The sequence below is a fragment of the Panulirus ornatus genome, chromosome 3, assembly GCF_036320965.1.
Source record: "Panulirus ornatus isolate Po-2019 chromosome 3, ASM3632096v1, whole genome shotgun sequence".
Lineage (NCBI taxonomy): Eukaryota > Metazoa > Arthropoda > Malacostraca > Decapoda > Palinuridae > Panulirus > Panulirus ornatus.
In genome coordinates, this window is record NC_092226.1 from 71,337,815 (window position 1) to 71,360,290 (window position 22,476).

Genomic DNA, 22,476 nt, shown 5'->3' on the forward strand with positions numbered 1-22,476 from the left:
TATATATATATACTGAAACAAACTATACACACACACACACACACACACACATATATATATATATATATATATATATATATATATATATATATATATATATATATATGTGTGTGTGTGTGTGTGTGTGTGTGTGTAGTTTGTTTTTAGTGACGTAGTGAAGGTTTCCGTGTGGTAACCTATAGTTTATGACCTCCCCCCCCTCCTCCCGCCATCACCCTAGGGCTACTCCCGACGAGATGGGGGGGAATGGGGGGGGGGTTATATGTGAGATCGATGGCTTCTAGTGTTCCCGAAGGCCTTGGTTCGAACACCAGGCGTGGAGGGTGAGGAAGGGGGGGTCACCCTTCCACCTTATAGAGGGAGGGTCAGGGGTGGGGGGAGGTGACTGGGTCGTAGAGGGTCAGTCAGGTTGGAAATCCTGTCTACTGGAAGGTAACATCGACCTTGAGCTAAGGCTTGATTCACTACCCATGTATGCTATGGACGTGTTGCGAATCTATGGTTCTTGCTGGGGGCTTTTCTACTTTGGTTTGTGTTGCAGAGGGTTTAGTGTTGCGTCCTGGGGTCAGGGCAGGCGCTGATGGTGTCATACAAGCAACACTGACTTACAGTAAGTCATTGTGGCATCATATATGCTTCTTCACCCAACTGAATCGATGAAATACTATTCGAAACTTAATTCCCCTTCTTCATAGCTCAGTGAAACGTATCCAAGTCTCATAAATCCTTTGTAAATGCCATTTCAGCTTGAATTTAGCTCCTCAGAACGCTTATGTCCTTATTCTGACCTACTTGAACCTATATTGAGTGACCTAAACCTATTTAAACTACGCGACCTTCTCGAATCCCATATCCGAACCGGTTCGGACCGTCTCGAACTCCGCCCGGAACCACCCAGATCGAACTTAACCTTATCACAGGCTTCTAACGGGCCCCATTTGCGTCTATAGGTCACGTAGAACATAGCATGTTTATAGCTGGGCAGTTCAGTAGAATTATAGAACCCTTTTATGTATAGTTCGAGCAGGTCAAGACATTTACCTTGACCAAAGGACAGAAAACGAGAGGTCGATATACATGTACTCGACACGGATTGACGGCGCGAGAGTACAGGGCGTGTCATAGTACATTGTACTTTATGGAGTATTATGTAATGTCACGTCTGTATCATGTAGCCCGTAATGGGGAAGGAGCCTCTATGGCCTGTTATATAACGGTAAACGGTAACGGCAAGGTTACTGTGGTCTGTTATGTAACGTTTAGTGGGAAGGTAACGTTTTCTATATTCTGTTTTATAACAGCGCGTTGTATGCGTATAGAAAAACGCTTTCTATATTCTGTTACGTAAACGGGAATGGATGGATAACCCTTTGCTATCTTCTATATTGGATTAAACAGTTTGGGTGAGGAGGACCTTCTAATCTATAGTCTATAATTCTTCAATGAACGTTTCTATATTTCTATACACTTCCTCATAGCACCAACGGAAGTCAACAGACAGCAAAGATAAACAGAGAGACAGACAGAAATTAGAAATTTAGATTTGCCTGTTTAATTAGCTGTTTCCAGGGAGTAATTACTCCTTTAATGACTCCCCCGCCATCTGAAAGGGTAGTTTGGTAATTAGACGTAGGGTTTTTTTTTTTTTACCTCTGCTAAACGCACTTAATATGGCGAACATTCTCGAAGACGCACGCACGTGCATCCTATTTGTAGGTGCGTGCATAAATGCGTTAACGAATGTGTGTTTCAATTAGGATGTGACTAATGCTGTTCGTTAACCTTGACCTTTTGGAGTGTGTCGTTAAACCATAATTAGCGATTTGAGAAATGAGGAACTGTTTTTTTTATATATATGTTCGTTAACCATGCGTATGTGTGTGTGTGTGTGTCGTTAAGCACAAGAAGGTATCGTCAAAGTGCCTAAGTGTCTATCGTTAAACTCAGGGAAGCATGGCTAGGCTTGATGAACCTGTCGTTAATCTCACAAAAAAAAAAATAAAACGTGTTGTTAAATTTAAGTGAGTTTGCTATAGATTGCTAGCCACAAATCCTATAGCGGCACACACACACACACACACACACACACTGGAGTACATATAGCTACCACTATATCACCAGACATATCCTATATAATGAAGCAATTGTCCAAGCCTCAGAAGCGATGGGTCAATAGGGCAAAAATAGCCACGAACGACATGAATGGTACGTGTATTGACCCTGTCCCAGCCAGTCACGTTGTTGTATTGTCCTCGTTGTAAGATGGTTATACTCTGTGGTTCTTAATGCCTGCCTTGAACACGACGGTATACGACCCTTGAGCACGACGGTATACGACCCTTGAGCACGACGGTATACGACCCTTGAACACGACGGTATACGACCCTCGAATGATGGAGTTGCTCTTAGTCTTCGTTATAACATGACCCTTAATGATCAGATTTGCCAACGGTCATAAAGGCTCTTCCCTCTGTGTCTGTGTGTGTGTATGTGTATGTGTGTGTATGTGTGTGGTTGGCTGGTAGTGTGTGTGTGTGTGTGTGGTTGGCTGGTAGTGTGTGTGTGTGTGTGTGTGTGTGTGTGTGTGTGTGGTGTGGTTGGCTGGTAGTGTGTGTGTGTGTGTGTGTGTGTGTGGTTGGCTGGTAGTGTGTGTGTGTGTGTGTGTGTGTGTGTGTGTGTGTGTGTGGTTGGCTGGCAGTGTGTGTGTGTGTGTGTGTGTGTGTGTGTGTGTGTGTGTGTGTATGTGTGTGGTGTGGTTGGCTGGTAGTGTGTGTGTGTGTGTGTGTGTGTATGTGTGTGTGTGTGTGGTGTGGTTGGCTGGTAGTGTATGTGGTGTGGTTGGCTGGTGATGTGTGTGTGTGGTGTGGTTGGCTGGTAGTGTATGTGTGTGTGTGTGTGTGTGTGTGTGTGTATGTGTGGTGTTAGAGCTGATGGAACTATGGTAGAGTGATCATGATACACCACCACCATCATCATCATTATATAACACTCGCCATTTCCCCTTTTTTAACGTATGCAAATCACTTGCAAATGTCAGACGGGAGAACGGCCTGTAACTAGCAGCGGCTGATTATGTAATTTGCACAACACTCCTTTGAGTCGGCTGGAGGTAAGCGCGTGCATTATGCATAGGCAACAACTCCATTATTCATACGCCAACTGAAGAAAAAAAACTCATCCATCAACATGCGCCACTTGTTTGTTTACAGCAAACAGGTCTTAAAAACCCCTTTTAAGTCAGGTAATTTAGAGCATTTTTTTGTTTATTTTTTCGTAAAGTAACAGAAAATAGAATTCAGTTTATATGTCTGCATGTGTGTGTGTTCTTCACGTCTTACCAGCTGGACTAAAGAACATGAAACTCTGTTCCATAGAACGGTAGTTTGGGCCCGGCCTTCAGCGGAGGGTTATATGGTCGCACCGTAATCATCCTCGTGGATGGGGAAGGTTGGCTTTCGGTTTCACGTTCACTCACGAGAGATTTCCGTGACTTGGCGGAAGAATGGGAGGTCCCCTTAGTTCGATTCCCTGTAATAATACTTTTCCCCCACGATAGAGAGACATTCGTTCGAATCCCTGTACTATTACTCTCTTACGATAGGGAGGCACGCGTTCGAATCCCCTCCTTTTGATATTACCCTGTTACGTCGGGGTCTCATGACCTAGTATGGGGTGAACGTGGAGGTCTCATGACCCAGCAGGGTCACCCCATTACACTGTGGTCACACGCGAGACACTTTTGACTGTTTCATACTGGTCGTCTCGGGGTCTAGTGGTCGTCTGGCCTCGCAGAAAAATTTTTCCCCTCCACCATCTTTCCCCCAACCATTTATCATCCGAATGTTGATAGTGTTTCCCTAACGCTTCATTCCATTAGGGATTCTCCTCCTTAACGCCCTAGATTCCCCTCCAAGTTGTCAGAGAGAGAGAGAGAGAGAGAGGGGGGGGTCCAGACAGTGCTATACTTAACCTCTTCCTCCCAACCCGCTAGGATACGTCTGTTATTATGGCCGATAATACCATCCCTTACACACCTGTCTTCTGTCACCATGTTGACATTGTTTACGTCTCGTGTCAGAAGAAGACACTGACCTCTTGTGTTATCAGTATCGTGTTATCATTTAGTGTTGGGTTTGGCGTTATGCATCATCAAGACGGTTGTCCCAGTGTGTGTGTGTGTGTGTATAGTAAGGATAATTTTGTGGTGACATTTTTTAAGTTGTGTGTGTTTCTGATGGCCTTGAAGACGGCCCGTCGCTCGCCACCGAGGGGGTCCTGGAATGTGTTGTCCGGGCGACATGGTAGGTCTTGTCTGGTCGAGAGGTTCGTCCGGACGAAGGTTCGTCCAGGTGGAGGTTTATCTAGTGGGAGGTTCGTCCAGGTGGGAGGTTGGTCTAGTGGGAGGTTCGTCCAGGGGGAGATTCGTTCAGGTGGGAGGTTCGTCCAAGGGAGGTTCGTCCAGAGGAAGGTTCGTCCAGGTGAAGGTTGGTCTAGTGGGAGGTTCGTCCAGAGGAGGTTCGTTCAGTGGGAGTTTCGTTCAGTGGGGAGGTTTATCTAGGTGGGGAGTTGTTCATGTTTCCATACACCAACCCCTAACCAATGTACTCAGAATGTACACAACACTACTACCACAGTACATATATTGTACTACTGGTCTGTAACTTAATGTACTGTAGTACATGCCGGATATGATGTACTCTACACGGCTAGGGTCACCGTTCGGACCAGGCCATCACATGCAACACAACACAGGCAGCCACACTATATATATGCATGATTGCATTACCTCATGGCTAAAGTCTCCACTTATACACCCGGATCTGACTGGATATGTCACTCGTGCCCTCATGTAATGCTCCATTGATCGATGCACAGGTGGTAGCTGGGTGTAGTGTGCACACACACACACACACACACACACACACACACACACACACACATCTGGCTACTGTGTGCTCGCCTGTAATGATCATTGACGCTTAGATAATATCTATTAATCTATTTGGTCGAACAATCTACTTTAGGTACTTAATGATGTTAATTGATTTGTTAGAAATGGAGTTAAGATGGAGTTACCTAATTCATGGGAAATGGAATATTGATTGAGATGAGTCTGAGAGATTGTTAAAGAGAGTCTGGAAAATAAAATTGATTATCGGAAAAGAAGCCAACATGATGAGACAGTGTTGGTTGGGCGACCTGAGGGAAGCGGCCCACCACAGCTGGGGGTCATCAGCCACAATTAGGGTCACCAGCCACAGCTGGAGGTCATCAGCCACAATTTAGGTCACCAGCCACAGCTGGGGGTCATCAACCACAATTTAGGTCACCAGCCATACCCTTGATATTCGAACTATGCCCAAAATGTACCTAAAGTCAGCCATCGTTGACTTAGATACATATTATTTTACGCATCTTAAATGACATTTCTTACTTCATATTTGATTTACATTCTCACACAGAGATTGTAAATCGTTTATTAACATTTACAGTTCTCCACACCACCTTGGCTGTCCACGCCTGTCAATACACCACAGAACCAGTGTCTCTGCCAGGAACTGAAGTGTAAATCTGACACTGTAATCTGTCGCGGAAATTACAAACGTGAATGACAGTATAACTTCAGGCCATTATTGTAGACAGTGGTACAGCATATTCCCTCCCTCGTGTGTGGCTCGTTCACGTCATGAGAAAACACTTCAAGTTACAGGTGGACAGTAAGGGAGATTAGGTTCTCTCATGGGATTATGTAGGAGAGAGGAGAAATTGCCTCAGGGCTCCAGTCACAGTGACAGATGTTCACATGAAGACCAGGCCTTTATTGAAATATAGAGAGGTTAATGAAAGGGAAAAACGAAGAGACAAGGGAAAGTATTCATACGAGGTTGAGAGAAAGTGGAAAAACCTGTCTTTTATAATGTGCCAGGTCATAGTTATTGGGGAAAGACATGAGAGGGTAGAGAGTTCCAAAGTTTGGAGGTGTAGGGAAAGAAACAGTTATCAAAACGGCCCACCCTTTTGAGTTGCCAACGGCCATATAGTAACTATGTCACGCAGTAGCTTGCCCAGTATTGGCTGGTGGTAAAATGTTCTGAGACTTTTATTCCCTACAGCGACTGTATGGTTTCTGTAACCTGTACCATGCCCTTGGGAGACTGAGAGACATCCGGGTACAAAATACAAATTCTTGTATGATTTCAATCATACAGTAGTGAGTTCAGTAGTCTATCGGGACCCCCATGCGTGACCTTGTATTGCTTTGTGAGTAGATGTATATCGGTCTGTCGCCAAGGAATTACGTTTAATCTTTAATGAGATCGCGTTCCAGAGCGAGTGAAGGATATACCGTACTATTTTTAGACTTTTAAGAATTATAAGTGTGTTGGCGAATAAATACGCTATCTAAGCAAATGTTCGTGTAAGTATATGTATATAGATGACACCTCTTTTGACAACAGATCATACTTACAGAAACACTATACTTATCTCGCTGTATTATGGCTGTATATTGCAATTTTGTAAATTGTGAACTTTGTTTCAAAAACCTTCCTTTATGAAACCTCGTAACTAAAAGGAAAAATAAGATACTTCACTTCTTGAACCAGTGATTAAGAGGATTATTGGTACTAGATCTTTGGTGGTATGTGTTCTTAAGGAATGCTAACCACTTAGGCACTGTTAAACCCCCTTAACAACCTCCCTAGACAACTGGATCCTCTTTGGACATCTAGAAAATCAGATTTTCAAGCGTCTATAGAAAGGTAAGACATCTGTGAAACATTGATATATGTATGGGAGTGGTTTTGATTCCCTAAGATTAGATTCCTGACTTCATTCAATTCTATAAAATAACTTACCGACCTCTGCATGAATATTTTGGCAGGGAATAAGTAATATAATTGAAGAGTGGGAGAGGCAATGACCGTTAAAACCGTTAACAGTTGCCGTAATTCAAATTTTTGAATGTGAAGATTCGTACAACTGACATTAATTACTCATTGACAGTTACGCATTTCTGCGTTCGTATCAAAGGCGAAAGAAATGAAGGAATAAACGACAGCGTAAATCCTAGTTTAGTGTAAATATTGGCTCCCTACATCCCAGATTGCGACTCAGTGTTGACAAAGTAGAACCACGAGTTCAGTTCCCGAAAACCAGGAGACATAGCAACGCTGTTGTAAACAAGGCCACTAGAGGCAGCGGTGAGGAGCCTCACCCACGTCTCACCCAAGCACTGTTGTGCTGCCTCCAGGGGAACTTTAAGAACCCAAAGCGCTTGTGGTATTTGGCAATGGTAGGTTCAGGTGTTATGATCTCTGATGACGAGGGATAGGAGTAGTTATACGAATGGTGGTTTAGTAGTGGTAATAGTAGTAGTAGTAGTTGTTGAAGCAGTTGTAGTTGTAGTTGTAGAAGAGGTGGTAACGGTGGTGGTGGTAGAGGCCATCCAACCAGTAGGTCTACTGGGAAAAACAAAAATTAAAGAGGCGCAGTAACAGCAACACATGTGACGCAGGTGTGACGTCGCTGTGACGTAACCGTGACATACTTGTGTGAGGAACGACCAATAGGGAGAAAGTACTGGAACGTCACTCATAAAAGTCTCGATCTTAAAAAGTCTCTCGACTGATTTCAAATTCTTTTTCTTTACCTCTGTGGATGCGAAGTTGGAAGAGCGAACACCTGTAGCTCTTCCTCATTGTATCGTGGGGTTACCTGTGGAGCACTTGGCCTTCTTTGGCCAGGAGTGAACGTGGCCCACCCCTCTGTGGCCCGGGATAGACGTGACTCACTCCAGCCAGGACCGAACATGACCACCCCCCCTTTGGCCCAGGCGGAACACGACCCTCTCTAGCCCAAAGCGAACGATACTTACTTTCTTGTACCGCGAAGTAAAGTTCATTACAGTAATGGTGAAGTAACTATCAGCACTAGATGAAATAGCGCTTCGGGTATCGCCCCCTCGCGTGAGAAGGTCCGCTCCAACTTCGCAAACAGTCAAGCGTCAGGGTCTGCATTATTCACTCACACGCCAAGTCAGCCACTACTTCTTCCTCCCCCCACTCACACGTGCCTTACAGCCCACCACTGATTGCTCGACCCAGAGGGCCTTGCGTGACACGGTTAGCGTAGCTGTACTTCGTCGGGGTAAGTCTGTCGCATCTTGAGGAAGATGACCTCCTCTCTCACCCAGGAGAGGGAGGGGCGAGGAGGGAGTGTCCTAAGTTGAATCCTTGACTCACTTGTCCTCTCCTGGTACTACGAAGCTGCTGGGGAATAGATCCTCAATGAGTTATCTCTGTGGTACGCGTCTCTTGCTGGGGTTACAGGTGGAGTAGGTAATGAACACCTGGTGGGAGAGGGAATAAAGGGAGACACTGACCACCTGATTTTCGCCACACCACTTCCCATGCGTGAGAACTGCTGGTTAGTCTTACATAAGACCGAAGAGGAGTAGGAGGAGGAGGAAGAGGAAGTCTTGTGTTTACTGAAGGGTCGTGAGGCGTGGATCGGCAGTAGGATAATCCTTATCACACCCGGAAATGATTCTTTACTCACACGAAATCATCGTTTAATAATGACACGGTTTGATCTATGACACGCTGGGGTTTTTTTTCTTTGAAGTCATGAATGTCATATATGCCATTTGTCTTCTGTAATGTTTATACAGAAGAGTGAAGTGTATAAACAAAGGCAAAATTGACATTTCTCGTACCTCCTACACACACACACACACACACACACACACACACACACACACACACACACACACACACACACACACACACACACACACTTCGCTCCCTAAGCATTCATAGACCAATCAATTGAGTCATTCACTTTACGCAACCCCGAGCCATCCATCATTTTGTTACGGGTAATTAAGCAGATTAAACAGTAGTTGGCTCGTTCCATTAATTGCCATCGGGCGGTACACACGCCCTGTGTGTACCGTTACAGCCAGGTACAGGAAGAAGACCATCTGCCGGTACAGTCTATTATGTAAGCCGTCTTCCCCCACAGCAAGGATTCGAACCCCGTACCATTTGCGTGGTAGCAAAATACCCTGGCCCCTTGACTATACTGCCTAGGATAAAGAAATGACTATTCGAATTCTGGCTGCTGGAGAGCATTATGTGATGTATACATATACGAACGGCCTCATTCATACACATATATAGTCTTTCGTGGGCACGAAACGCATTGCACTCTGTAGCCATCTGTATGTATACTATGTGTATCCGTAGACAACAGCCTTTGTGGAGGATTTCTCCCCATATACTCTATCTATAAACATGCCTAACACAGAGAGGGGGTCTTCAAAGCAAACAGACGCTGACCCAGTCATAGTTTACCGGCTCGTGAAGCCACATTCTTCCTCCCGGGGGTCAGGTGCACTGTGCGTGCCACTCACCTCTCAATCAACAACCTCCCACCCACCCACACCCACCTCCTCCTCCCATACGCAGTACCAGGTGCACCGAACACATTGTAATGTGACTCTGTAATTATGAGTCTGTTATTCACGCATTTGTTTTTTGCGTTCGCGTTTGCCTTTATGTAAGGGCATTACACGGTCGTTGTGCCAGTTCTGAGGTGTGTGTGTGTATATATATATATATATATATATATATATATATATATATATATTACGTAATTTTCTTCATGAAGACCCTGACAACACCCCGTTTTCGGCCGTTGATGGGGGACACTATTACGCTTTACCTCCTTCGAGATCCGTTGCCAGATCCGGGGACTTCGCGTGCGTCCTGGCCCACAACGCCCACCTCCCCTTCTCCCCCTCCTTCTGCGTCAGACAAGTCCGTCCACCGTTTTCCTTTCATCATGGGGAGTTGAGGAGGGTCCTTCCATCGTCTCTCTCTCTCTCTCTCTCTCTCTCTCTCTCTCTCTCTCTCTCTCTCTCTCTCTCTCTCTCTCTCTCTCTCTCTCTCTCTCTCTCTCTCTCTCTCTCCTCTCTCTCTCTCTCTCTCTCTCTCTCTCTCTCTCTCTCTCTCTCTCTCTCTCTCTCTCTCTCTCTCTCTCTCCAGCCCTCCGGTATTCCAGGGACGTGTAAGTAGTAGTAGTAGTAGTGTAAGTAGTAGTAGTAGTAGTGTAAGTAGTAGTAGTAGTAGTGTAAGTAGTAGTGTAAGTAGTAGTAGTAGTAGTAGTGTAAGTAGTAGTAGTAGTAGTAGTGTAAGTAGTAGTGTAAGTAGTAGTAGTAGTAGTGTAAGTAGTAGTGTAAGTAGTAGTAGTAGTAGTAGTGTAAGTAGTAGTAGTAGTAGTGTAAGTAGTAGTGTAAGTAGTAGTAGTAGTAGTAGTGTAAGTAGTAGTAGTAGTAGTGTAAGTAGTAGTGTAAGTAGTAGTAGTAGTAGTAGTGTAAGTAGTAGTAGTAGTAGTGGAAGTAGTAGTGTAAGTAGTAGTGTAAGTAGTAGTAGTAGTGTAAGTAGTAGTAGTAGTAGTGTAAGTAGTAGTGTAAGTAGTAGTAGTAGTAGTAGTGTAAGTAGTAGTAGTAGTAGTAGTAGTAGTAGTGTAAGTAGTAGTAGTAGTAGTGTAAGTAGTAGTAGTAGTAGTGTAAGTAGTAGTGTAAGTAGTAGTAGTAGTAGTAGTGTAAGTAGTAGTAGTAGTAGTAGTAGTAGTGTAAGTAGTAGTAGTAGTAGTGTAGTAGTAGTAGTGTAAGTAGTAGTAGTAGTAGTAGTAGTAGTAGTAGTAGTGTAAGTAGTAGTAGTAGTAGTGTAAGTAGTAGTGTAAGTAGTAGTAGTAGTAGTAGTGTAAGTAGTAGTAGTAGTAGTGTAAGTAGTAGTGTAAGTAGTAGTAGTAGTAGTAGTGTAAGTAGTAGTAGTAGTAGTGTAAGTAGTAGTGTAAGTAGTAGTAGTAATGTCGTCTCCTCCTCGCTGGCCTCTCCTCCCGACACCACGACAATCAATAGTCGTGTCATGGGTCGGCTCAGCAAGGCCAAGTTCATGGGAAGGTTGCGTCAGCTGGGCTGACCCGGGGCCAGGCCAGGCGACGACAGGTCATGGGGGGAAAAGCAGAGGGGGGTAGGGGATAGAGGGAGAAGGAGGGGGGGTCTGAGTCTTTGTAGGAGGGGGAGGGGGAAATGGGGGGGAGTTGGGGTTCAAATGAGGAAGTCTTGAAGACTGAGGAAGAGGAGGGAGGGGAAGGAGGGGAATTGGAGGCAGCTTGTGGCTGGTGGATGTGTTCCGTGAAGAGAGAGAGAGAGAGAGAGAGAGAGAGAGAGAGAGAGAGAGAGAGAGAGAGAGAGAGAGAGAGGACGACAAAAGATTGAGTAGAACAGACGAAGAACAAGGTCAAATAGACGCAGGACAGGAGAATACCAATGACGAATGAGGACCAGAGTGATGATCAAGGAAGAAGAGAGAAATGGAAAAGTGGAGAAAGAGAAGAGAGACGAGTGGAGGGAGACCTGGGGATGTGCGTGTTACCCAACACTCAAACTCTGATGGCCATAATGGAGGCAAGTAAATCACGCCACTCAGAGTCACTCTATATGACCACTCAGAGACACTCTACACGGCCTCTCAGGGCCACTTTACAAGGCCACTCAAGGCCACTGTACAAGGCCACTCAAGGCCACTGTACAAGGCCACTCAGAGACACTCGACACGGCCACTCAGAGCCACTGTACAAGGCCACTCAGAGCCACTGTACAAGGCCACTCAGAGCCACTGTACAAGGCCACTCAGGGTCACTGTATAAGGCCACTCAGGGCCACTGTACAAGGCCACTCAGGGCCACTACACAAGACCACTCAGAGCCACTGTGCAAGGCCACTCAGGGTCACTGTACAAGGCCACTCACGGTCACTGTACAAGGCCACTCAGGGTCACTGTACAAGGCCACTCAGAGCCACTGTACAAAGCCACTCAGAGGCCACTGTACACGTCCACTTAGGGCTATGAACAGTTTGGACAAAGGAAAGAAAGGCTGAATTACATTTGTTGAGGATATATGTAGGTAAGGACCAGCGATTTCCCATTCAAAGCTGGAAGGAAAGTCAGCACACTTCCTTTTTCTAGAAAATCATTCTTAACTGTGTGAAGAAAAGCTTTGCTGTTATTGCGTGTAAAGAGAAAGAAAGAAAGAGATGAAGAAAGTGAGAGTATCATGGCCCGATGCACTCACTCCCTGACACCATCAGAGTAAGAGCCATCGATTCATGACTGGGGGAAGAAAGGTTCAGGATTAGAAGGAACATTGGTCTTCCTCCCTGCTATGACGATCTTTGCTATATGGTCAGCACAGCTGGAGACATCCCGGTTCATAAAGTAATAACACTCCTGTGGGAGATAAGTATAAATGCTGCGTAAGGAAAACCTTTAAGTCCTCCCTCAAGGAGCAGAAACTTAGCATTTTAAGGAGGATGGGAGGCTCCGGTGCACGTAACCAGCTGGAAATGATTGAAATGAGATGATGATCAGAAGACCCCTGAGTTAGCATACACAATGCAACTGTATCGAGAGCTAAAGGAAGTGAGGATAAGGGAGTGGCTGTGGCGATCAAGAATTCTTGTCGAGTGTTTAATTGGTTGTTGTAGACCATTAAGAAGGGAGGGGGGAGAAAGGTGGGCCCCCCTCGACTCCAGAGGGATTATCTCGAATAGAATTATACCAATGGAGATTTGTGGTGGTACACATTCAAATCTCTAAAATGGGATTTCAGCACATGGATGTAAAAATTATGGTATATGTAAAAAAAATATATATATGGTATATGTATAAGGTAAATAGAGAGACTTTAAAATTTGATCCCTGTCAAACACAGATAGAAATTACACACACACACACACACACACACACACACACACACACACACACACACACACACACACAAACACACACAAGCCACAAACATGAAGCACCCTTGCATGTGTATAATTTCTATCAGGTAAGTACAACATCAACATGCAAGTTATGATGATAATCAAGACTTTGTATAACAACTTGTTTCCCTCCTGCAGAGGCAACGGGAACCCCATGTACGACCGCAGGGTCGTCCGAGGCTCCAACTACGCCAAACGACTTGGAAGTGACGTAAGTGGTTCGTTCAGTCGTTCGCCCTCTCATGACATAAGTCAATGACATGGCTCACGATACTACAAGAGTCAGTGGTTCATATTCTCATTAAACTTTAGGTGTTCAGTCAGGCTTGAAGTGCAGCCTTGACCTTGCTATATAGCCGTCCCTCTCTCTCTATCTATCTAGGGTTTAGTCTTTGCCTTTGGTTAATCCTCCCTCAGTAAAGCTGTCAAGCTTTTTTTTATTTAAAAGACTAATTATTATACCCTAAAGCTTTGCATAGTTAAGCCTCACCCCTTGAGTAATTAAAGTTAGAGAGCATGATAGTAGGGGTAGAACACTCTGGTTGGTGTGTGTATATATATATATATATATATATATATATATATATATATATATATATATATATATATATATATATATATATATTAGTCATGGAGATAAATCATTATACTTTTTTTCGTTTAGCCTCTGCTTGAGCTAGTAGACTGATGGTGTTCTAATGACGTTCAAAGAGACTTCACTGAGTCTACCATCAGACTGGTAATGTGTATGAAGTCCTCGACATCCGAATGCGTGGTAGGGGTTGAAGAGAACCCCCTGGCTAAGCATGGCCAGCCGAAGGTGGGGAGGGAAAAGGTGAGGGGGTTAAGACGAGATCACAGGGAATGGGACGGTGCAGTTGGACGAAGGGGGGGGGACTCTCCTATGTGTGAATTACTGTCCTTTCATATGAACTTTACCGGTCGTGTTAGCCTCAGGGACTTTTGTATATCCTTGCGAAGTGAAGGATCTGGAGATACCTTCTTGGTTCCCGCCCTTTGAAGGACACGAGAGAGAAGCGAAGACGATATAAATGATGGATTTCTTTTTTTCTTTTTCTTTCGCTGAAGTTTCGTTATTTCTTTTTTCTTCCATGATCAGCAAGTATCAGCCACATGCTGCTGACGCTCGTCAGCTCCCCCTGACGACTTAGCTCTCTTTCACAAGGCCCGCTTCGTGGGCGTAATAAGAAAATGCCTCCCACTTCCTCATGTTCCCTGCAAAAATATGCCAAGTCTCACTACACAGGGCGGTGTATGTGACGCGCCAGCCTCTAATAGGATCTTACGATCCAACGAGATGATATAACTCGGAGAAATGATAGTAGAGGACTTCACGCTTGTACTGTACCTCTGCTGTACCTCACGGTGTAGTGAACACACGAGAAGGAGGAGGAGGAAGAGGAGGCGGAGGAGGAAGAGGAGGAAGGGGTCGTGTTTCATGGAAGACCCGTGTCTGCTCTACAGAGCCACACGGGCTACGACGGGGGAGTGACAGGCAGATGAGAACGGCTGGAAATATCGTGTGTTGGGGGGAAGGTAACACAAGCGTCTGTCTGTGTGTGTGTGTGGATGGTTGGTCAGGTGGTGCCATGGCCGAATCATTATGTCTCTCTCTCTCTCTCTCTCTCTCTCTCTCTCTCTCTCTCTCTCTCTCTCTCTCTCTCTCTCTCTCTCTCTCTCTCTCTCTCTCTCTCTCTGTCTATCTATCTATCTATCTATCTATCTATCTCTCTCAGGCCACACGATTCCAGAGAGAGAGAGAGAGAGAGAGAGAGAGAGAGAGAGAGAGAGAGAGAGAGAGAGACAGACAGACAGACAGACAGACAGAATAGCTGGCTGGCAGATCCGGATTTGCTTTTTTGGCGAATCCGGACGCAAATCCGTCTGCCCTAAACGCGCGTTCGTGACGGTAATCTTCCACACACACACACACAGTGAGGATAACTGAGGACGGGTTGACCAATGGCCATAGCGCTGCCCTGACACCCCCCGTGTGTGTGTGTGTGTGTGTGTGTGCTACGCTGGTTATGGTACCATTGGAAGCACGAAGGTTCTCCCAGTCTCCCATGCAAGCCACACACACTCCTGGTACCATAGGACCACCATCCTTCCCCGGGACGTCATCATGCAGAGGTTCATCATTGGACATAATTATTATTTTGTCATATAATTACCAGTCATCATCATGAGAGGCTCCTTTGCATGACTGTATAATCTTAGGATCTCCTGCTAGTCGTAATATATATATATATATATATATATATATATATATATATATATATATATATATATATATATATATATATATATATATATATATATATATACACACACACATACCTGGTGATTTTCAGCCCATTAGGGCGTCTTGTTAAATATAAATTCATTACCTTAGTCTTCTAGCTGTAGATTAATTATCATTAATGATCAGCATGTATTTCAATTTGATTATGATTTCTATATTTCATTCATCCAATTAGCGTAGAGAGACTTCGAGTTTTTGAGACTCCAATTATCTATAGCCATCTTCATGACGCTTTGGCTAATCTCAAAAGCTATATATATATATATATATATATATATATATATATATATATATATATATATATATATATATATATATATATATATTCTTTTCTCCCACTGCTTGTCGATCTCTGATCCTTATAGGCTAAAGAGAATCTTCATTTTAGTAGTGACTTCACACTGACCTGTGGTTTCCATATGATGCACACTGTGTAGCAGCATAGATATGTCCGTAGTACTTAACAAAGTTTCTCTCTCTCTCTCTCTCTCTCTCTCTCTCTCTCTCTCTCTCTCTCTCTCTCTCTCTCTCTCTCTCTCTCTCTCTCATTTTTTTTTTTTTTTGTATTCCAAAATTGGTGTTCTCTCATGTTTTGAATTCATTCACTATTTATTCGTTTACGCTGGTTTGTGTTGCAATAATTTCCGATCGTTTTCTTCCTTAAATCGTGTTCTTTTGTTTTTTAATCATGTTTACATTCTGTGTTTACGACCTGATCGTTTCTGCCTCAACTCATCTGTTGTTTCTTCTCACTTCCTCTCCTTCCCTGCTCCCTCTCTCTCCCTTCCGCTGGCCCTGCTCCTGCTGCTGCTGCTACTGTTCCCGCTCCTGCTGCTGCTACTGTTGCTGCTGCTACTGGTGGAACAACCCCCCCACCTCACAGGAGCCTCCAAAGTGGAACCCATACTTCACCAATGCCCGCTCCTTGGAACAGGTGAGTCTAGTGGCCGCTAGAGGCGCCACTGGTGCTCAGGTACGGACCTAAGATATTTTGATGTTTGTGTTTACATTTGTGATTATATATATATATATATATATATATATATATATATATATATATATATATATATATATATATATATATATATTTATTTATTAATTTATTTATTTATTTATTTATTTATTTATTTATTTATGTCGTTATGAAGTTTTCGTTATATAATATTAGCTGTAAGAATATGAAATATAACCTACATTTAACATTCATTCCCCTTAGTGTCATTGTTTGGTTAGGTTATTAAGCACTGAGTATAATCCTTTGTTTTCACTGCTACTTAGGAACAGACGTGGGCAAGTGTAACTCATGAATCTAGATTAGTCAACTAGTAAATCCCTCGTCTAAAAAGAAAAAATAATCCACGTAGGATTACTTTTGAAATCCACTTAGGATTACTTTCCCAACACTTCATTGGTCTGTAATTGGAAATGGTGGAGCATGGGATTAATTCAGCTTCCGTGTTCGACTATACCTTCTCGCGTCCTTAGCTACAAAGTGAGGGAGGTAGGGTAGAACCCAGTGTTATCTGCCCATCACTTAGACTCAGTGTGTGGTGAGAGGTATTCAAGAATACGGAGCCTCCTCCTTTATTATAGCGTCATGGAGGGACTCAGACCCTAATCCCTTGTGAGAGGCTAATCCGGGAGTCGTGTTAATCTATGAGGATGGATTTGAAGGCGTGGTTAATCCTCTCGCATCGCCGAAGAGAATTTTAAGCTGATGATCTGCTTGAACTGGCACGAAGCTTAAGATGAATTTTAAGCTGATGATCTGCTTGAACTGGCACGAAGCTTAAGATGAATTTTAAGCTGATGATCTGCTTGAACTGGTACGAAGCTTAAGATGAATTTTAAGCTGATGATCTGCTTGAACTGGCACGAAGCTTAAGATGAATTTTTGAGCACAATATACCCTCAATAAAAAAGAAATATGAGATAAAAGTTAGCTCTACACTCTCTTTTTGAGGGACTGAAATTTACATCAGCATCAAAGAATATCTGTATAAAACTTACTCACAATTTGATTTGACGTTGAATAGGTCAGGAAATTGGGTTTGGCTCCCAGGTTTTTCTGAGGATATTGAATATATTCAGACGTTCGAATAACACTATACATGTGTCCCTCATATGACGTCGTGCGGTGATGTCACAGGTGTGATGTGTAACCATCGTCGTGCGTCTGGCAGTCCAGTCGTCAGCTTGTGGCTCCGACACATGCTTGCTGCCGGGGGTCTGACTGATGTGTACGATAAGCTGTACCAAATAACGAGATTGGATCCCCAGTCTACACGTATTTTAGACTGAGTTCCGCCTCTCCACCACTCCCACACCAACATTCTCCCTCCCTCCACCTCTCCACCATTCCCACACCAACATTCTCCCTCCCTCTACCTCTCCACCACTTCCACACCAACATTCTCCCTCCCTCCACCTCTCCACCATTCCCACACCAACATTCTCCCTCCCTCCACCTCTCCACCACTTCCACACCAACATTCTCCCTTCCTCTACCTCTTCACCATTCCCACACCAACATTCTCCCTCCCTCTACCTCTTCACCATTCCCACACCAACATTCTCCCTCCCTCTACCTCTCCACCACTCCCACACCAACATTCTCCCTCCCTCCACCTCTCCACCACTCCTACACCAACATTCTCCCTCCCTCCACCTCTCCACCACTCCCACGCCAACACCGCCACTCCCAGCCCACCAAGGGGTGACTATTGCGTTGGAGTCGTCAAATACCATTCCTGTAGTCTGGGTCCTGGAGGATATTGCTATCAACATCCTTCACAGAAGAGGCCTTCTTGACAGCCAGCACTATAGACCACAGGAGACACGCGAGACTCCGGCTCGAGGACAGCCCGTGTTCGAGGACAGGACCGAGACCTCTTCGTCAGGAGTGAACCACAGTCGAGAACCGAAGGAAGGCTCAGGGAATCTCGTGTCAAAAGATAACTTATCTTCGTTCCTTCTCTGTCCATTAATATCGCCTTATCAGCTCGTAGCTTCGGCCCTCTTGTCTCGTTGTCTTCCTCGTCTGCAGGCCAGTTATCTCGATATCTCGCGACCTGGATATGATATCAAGGATAACGACATGGAATGTGAAATTTATACTTGACCGAAGCTATAATGACGAAAATATGTATGCAAATGATGTGTGTGTGGGGGAGGAAGGGAGATTGAAATTCTCCTGGAGGAGTGGATGTGTGTGGGGGGAGGGGATTGAAATCCTCCTGGAGGAGTGGATGTTAGTTGGGGGATGGGATTGAAATCCACCTGGAGGAGTGGATGTGTGTGGGGGAGGGGATTGAAATCCTCCTGGAGGAGTGGATGTGTGTGGGGAGGGAGGGGATTGAAATCCTCCTGGAGGAGTGTAAGACTTGTAGAAGTGGAGTTGCGAGGCCTTAACATTCCCCTTCAGGTAACAGTAGAAGGCATGATGAAGTGGTTGTAGTAATTATGCCCATGGCTTCCTTATACTGAAATGCACGAGAGGAACACTCTGTCCCCCAGATGGTATTGAGGTGAGCAATGTATAATGTATAATGTATAATGTCCCATTATGTATTGATGAGGGTGAAGAGCCCTCATGTCGTAGCTGTGTTTCCCCTCACACACACACACACACACACACACACACACACACACACACACACACACACACACACACATCTGTGTTCCTCTGCCAGGGGCAAGTGGCTGTGTGTAGCCCCAGAGCTGGCCCGACCTGACCCTATGACCATAAAGTGGTCACACTTACTTACATCTACTTCACACTACCACTTATCCTGGAAGGCAACTTTGAAGTCAAGTTAATGTATTTCTTTCCTTATGATCTTAAGTCCAACTTAGATCTGATCATAACCTTATTTACTCTGCAGTGCCCTATACTAGGTGGTGTGTCAGTACCTTCAGTTACCCACTGGAGGAAGAACCACCCACTTAAGAAAAGGACTTTTACCCCACACCATCATTCGCCCAGTAGTTCATACACAGCACCCGTGTCCCTCCCTCCCTCCACCATGTCTCCCCCTCTCCTCTCTCAGCACCCGTCCCTCCCTCCACCATGTCTCCCCCTCTCCTCTCTCAGCTCCCGTCCCTCCCTCCACCATGTCCCCCCTCTCCTCTCTGACCTCGTCTTGACCTCCGACAGCACGAGGGTTCTGACCCTGCGTCCCAGAGCCAGCAGCAGCAGCAGCACCACCTCCGCCGTCAGGAGTTCAGGGAGAAGCTGGAGGCCCGGGCGCGGCTGCGGCGGGAGAGCCACGGGGTGTCTTCCCTCTACCCGTCCCACGGCGCCTCCCACCACCACCCACACAGGTCCTACCCTCGCGTCCACGCCCAGGTGCAGACCGAGAACCACTACGAACCGGTGAGTCGACCAGCTAGGATTGTAGTGGTCTGTAGGGGGTGAGTCGACCAGCTAGGATTGTAGTGGTCTGTAGGGGGTGCGTCGACCAGCTAGGCCTTTAGTTGTCTATGGGGGTAAGTCGACCAGCCAGGCCAGCCCTGTAGTGGTCTGTAGGGTGAGTCGACCAGCCAGCCTGGCCTGTAGTTGTCTGTGGGGTGAGTCGACCAGCCAGATCTCACTTGTCTGTGAGGGGGGGGGGGGGGGTAATACGACGAAGACGAGGTAGTTTCATGCTCCTCCTGAGCAGTTCACATTATTCATCATGGCATCCGCAGATGTGTAAGTCTTGATTCATGCTGGTATCTCTTTTAAGTCCTTATGCATCATGATGTCTTCATCAAGCTCCTCTTCATCATACATTATGGTGTCTTTATGGAGTGAATAACACCATAGGGTGACTCCATTGTATTCATCTCCCACACTCATCGTAGTTACTCATCATAGGAGCTTTATGAAGTGCCTTCAATTACTCACCCCTTACCCACCACCTCACACCCCTCACCTCTCACCTCACACCACACCCCTCACCTCACACCACACCCCTCACCTCACACCACACCCCTCACCCCACACCACACCCCTCACCTCACACCACACACCTCACCTCACACCACACCCCTCACCTCACACCACACACCTCACCTCACACCACACCCCTCACTCCACACCACACACCTCACCTCACACCACACCCCTCACCTCACACACCACACCCCTCACCTCACACCACACCCCTCACCTCACACCACACACCCCTCACCTCACACCACACCCCTCACCTCACACCACACACCCCTCACCTCACACCACACCCCTCACCTCACACCACCCCTCACCTCACACCTCCCCTCACCTCACCCCATACCCCCAAACAACCCCCCTCCTCCTCCCTCCATCTACCACGACAGGTGGCTCACCTCACCCCACCCTCAACCATCCATGACCCAGTGTTGTCGTCTCTCCCCCCCACAGCTGGAACGCCCCCCTGAGGCGGAGGCGGAGGTACAGACGGACCCCTGGGGTGAAGAGGGGACGATGCCCCCAGTGGTATTCCAGACACCCCGTGGGGTCGATGTTGATACCCAGGTCTACGATACAGAGGTCAGAGGTCACGTGGTTCTCTAAGGTCACTTGTGTGTGTGTGTGTGTGTGTGTGTGTGTGTCTGTGTGTGTTGCTATCCATCATGTCTGTGTCGTGTATAAGCTACGTAGAAATAATGGGTTTATTATCACTTACTAGAGAATGATTAACTCACATGTTTTATCCTGGACATATAAATGATTGTATTATAAACTGATTATTGAAGTAATGATTGACAGACGAATGACTCTTGTGGACACATTAAGAACATTAATTCACCATAACATTGTTGGCTGTGAGCACCTTCCTCTTCGTGGGTAAGCTGAGGAAGAACCATATGGTTTGTGTGGCAATGAATATGATTATTACATGGCCATTGTATACTGCAGTACAATACCCCTGTATAATATAGTTCAAGGCCTCTGTATAGAACAGTACAAGACCCCCTGTATACTGTAGTACAAGGCACCTGTATATAGTAGTACAAGACCCCTGTATATGACAGTATAAGACCCCTGTATACTACAGTAGAAAACCCCTGTATAATACAGTTTAAGGCAACTGTAGACTACATTACAAGAACCCCCCTGTATATTGCATTACAAGACCCATGTATACTACAGTTCAGAAACCTTGTTTAATACAGTACAAGACCTCTTTGTACTACAGTACAAAACCACTGTATAGCACACACCATCGCCAGGGGAAAGACCCATGAGTCAGTGTGGCTCATGAGATCAAGATATATCAATATATAGTCTAATATATAGTTCACTATATGCATGATTATATAACAATATAGCACAGGGGGGTCCCCTTAACTACACAGGGGAGATGGATTGCTCTAAAATGGTAGTTAAGTGTATTGAAGGCCGAGTAATCTGATCATTTACTCAAGAGAGCAAGCAGTTGGTGGTACTATCTGCTCCCATCCCTCACTAACACCAACTCACTGATGGGTAACGTGAGTCTGCGGACATCCCCCAAGAGCAACGGTGAGGCATATAGACTCTACGGAGGAAGCACTACCTATTTCACTACCACAACATCCCCCCTTGTGGTTAATGACTATGTAGATGGGAGCAAAGGAAATGGGTTTTACCCTTGGCTATCACCTTACTCACTGGTGTACTCTTCGTTGCTGTCGCACCCAAACTTTCGCACGCAAAACTTCCTCCTCCTCCCCCGCCTCCTGCCACGCTTTCCACTGTCTCGCCCACGTTTGTAACCCTTATCTGTCGCACCCTTCACTGTCGTACCATACACTGTCGCACCCTTCACTGTCGTACCCTTCACTGCCGCACCCTTCACTTTCGCACCCTACACTGTCGCACGCTTCACTGTCGTACCATACACTGTTGCACCCTTCACTGTCGTACCATACATTGTTTCACCCTTCACTGTCGCACCCTACACTGTCGCACCCTTCACTGTCGCACCCTACACTGTCGCACCCTTCACTGTCGCACCCTACACTCGCACCCTACAATGTCGAACCCTACACTGTCGCACCCTACACTGGTGTCTCACCATGCACCGTGGCTGCAGCTCACACCCCATCATCCCTCCCTCACAGTCATGGATGGGCCTTCTCGATATACCTTAAGAAATACTTAAGATACACATCTTAATTAGACACGTCGCCTGTTCTGTTAATAACTCTTGAATGATGGAGGTGGACCAACGTGACTCACCAGCCAATTGGGTATTGTAAATGCATGTATCCTAAACACACACACACACACACACACACACACACACACACACACACACACACACACACACACACACACACACACACACTGAAACACATA

At 45.6% G+C, this 22,476-nt stretch overlaps 1 protein-coding gene across 3 annotated transcripts in view; it reads left to right on the plus strand.

Annotated features, from left to right (window-relative positions):
- Positions 1 to 22,476, plus strand: part of LOC139763292 (uncharacterized) — a 63,015-nt gene that overhangs the window by 12,753 nt on the left and 27,786 nt on the right. For 2 of the 3 annotated variants that reach the window (XR_011716096.1, XM_071689262.1), the window contains exons 2-5: positions 12,980 to 13,052; positions 16,051 to 16,101; positions 19,324 to 19,542; positions 20,554 to 20,682. Coding sequence is in view for 2 of the 3 variants with exons in the window: in XM_071689262.1 (XP_071545363.1) it covers positions 12,980 to 13,052; positions 16,051 to 16,101; positions 19,324 to 19,542; positions 20,554 to 20,682 (472 nt within the window). In the remaining variant the exon portion in view is untranslated. The remainder of the gene's footprint in view (positions 1 to 12,979; positions 13,053 to 16,050; positions 16,102 to 19,323; positions 19,543 to 20,553; positions 20,683 to 22,476) is intronic. The other variant, XM_071689273.1, reaches the window with a different exon arrangement.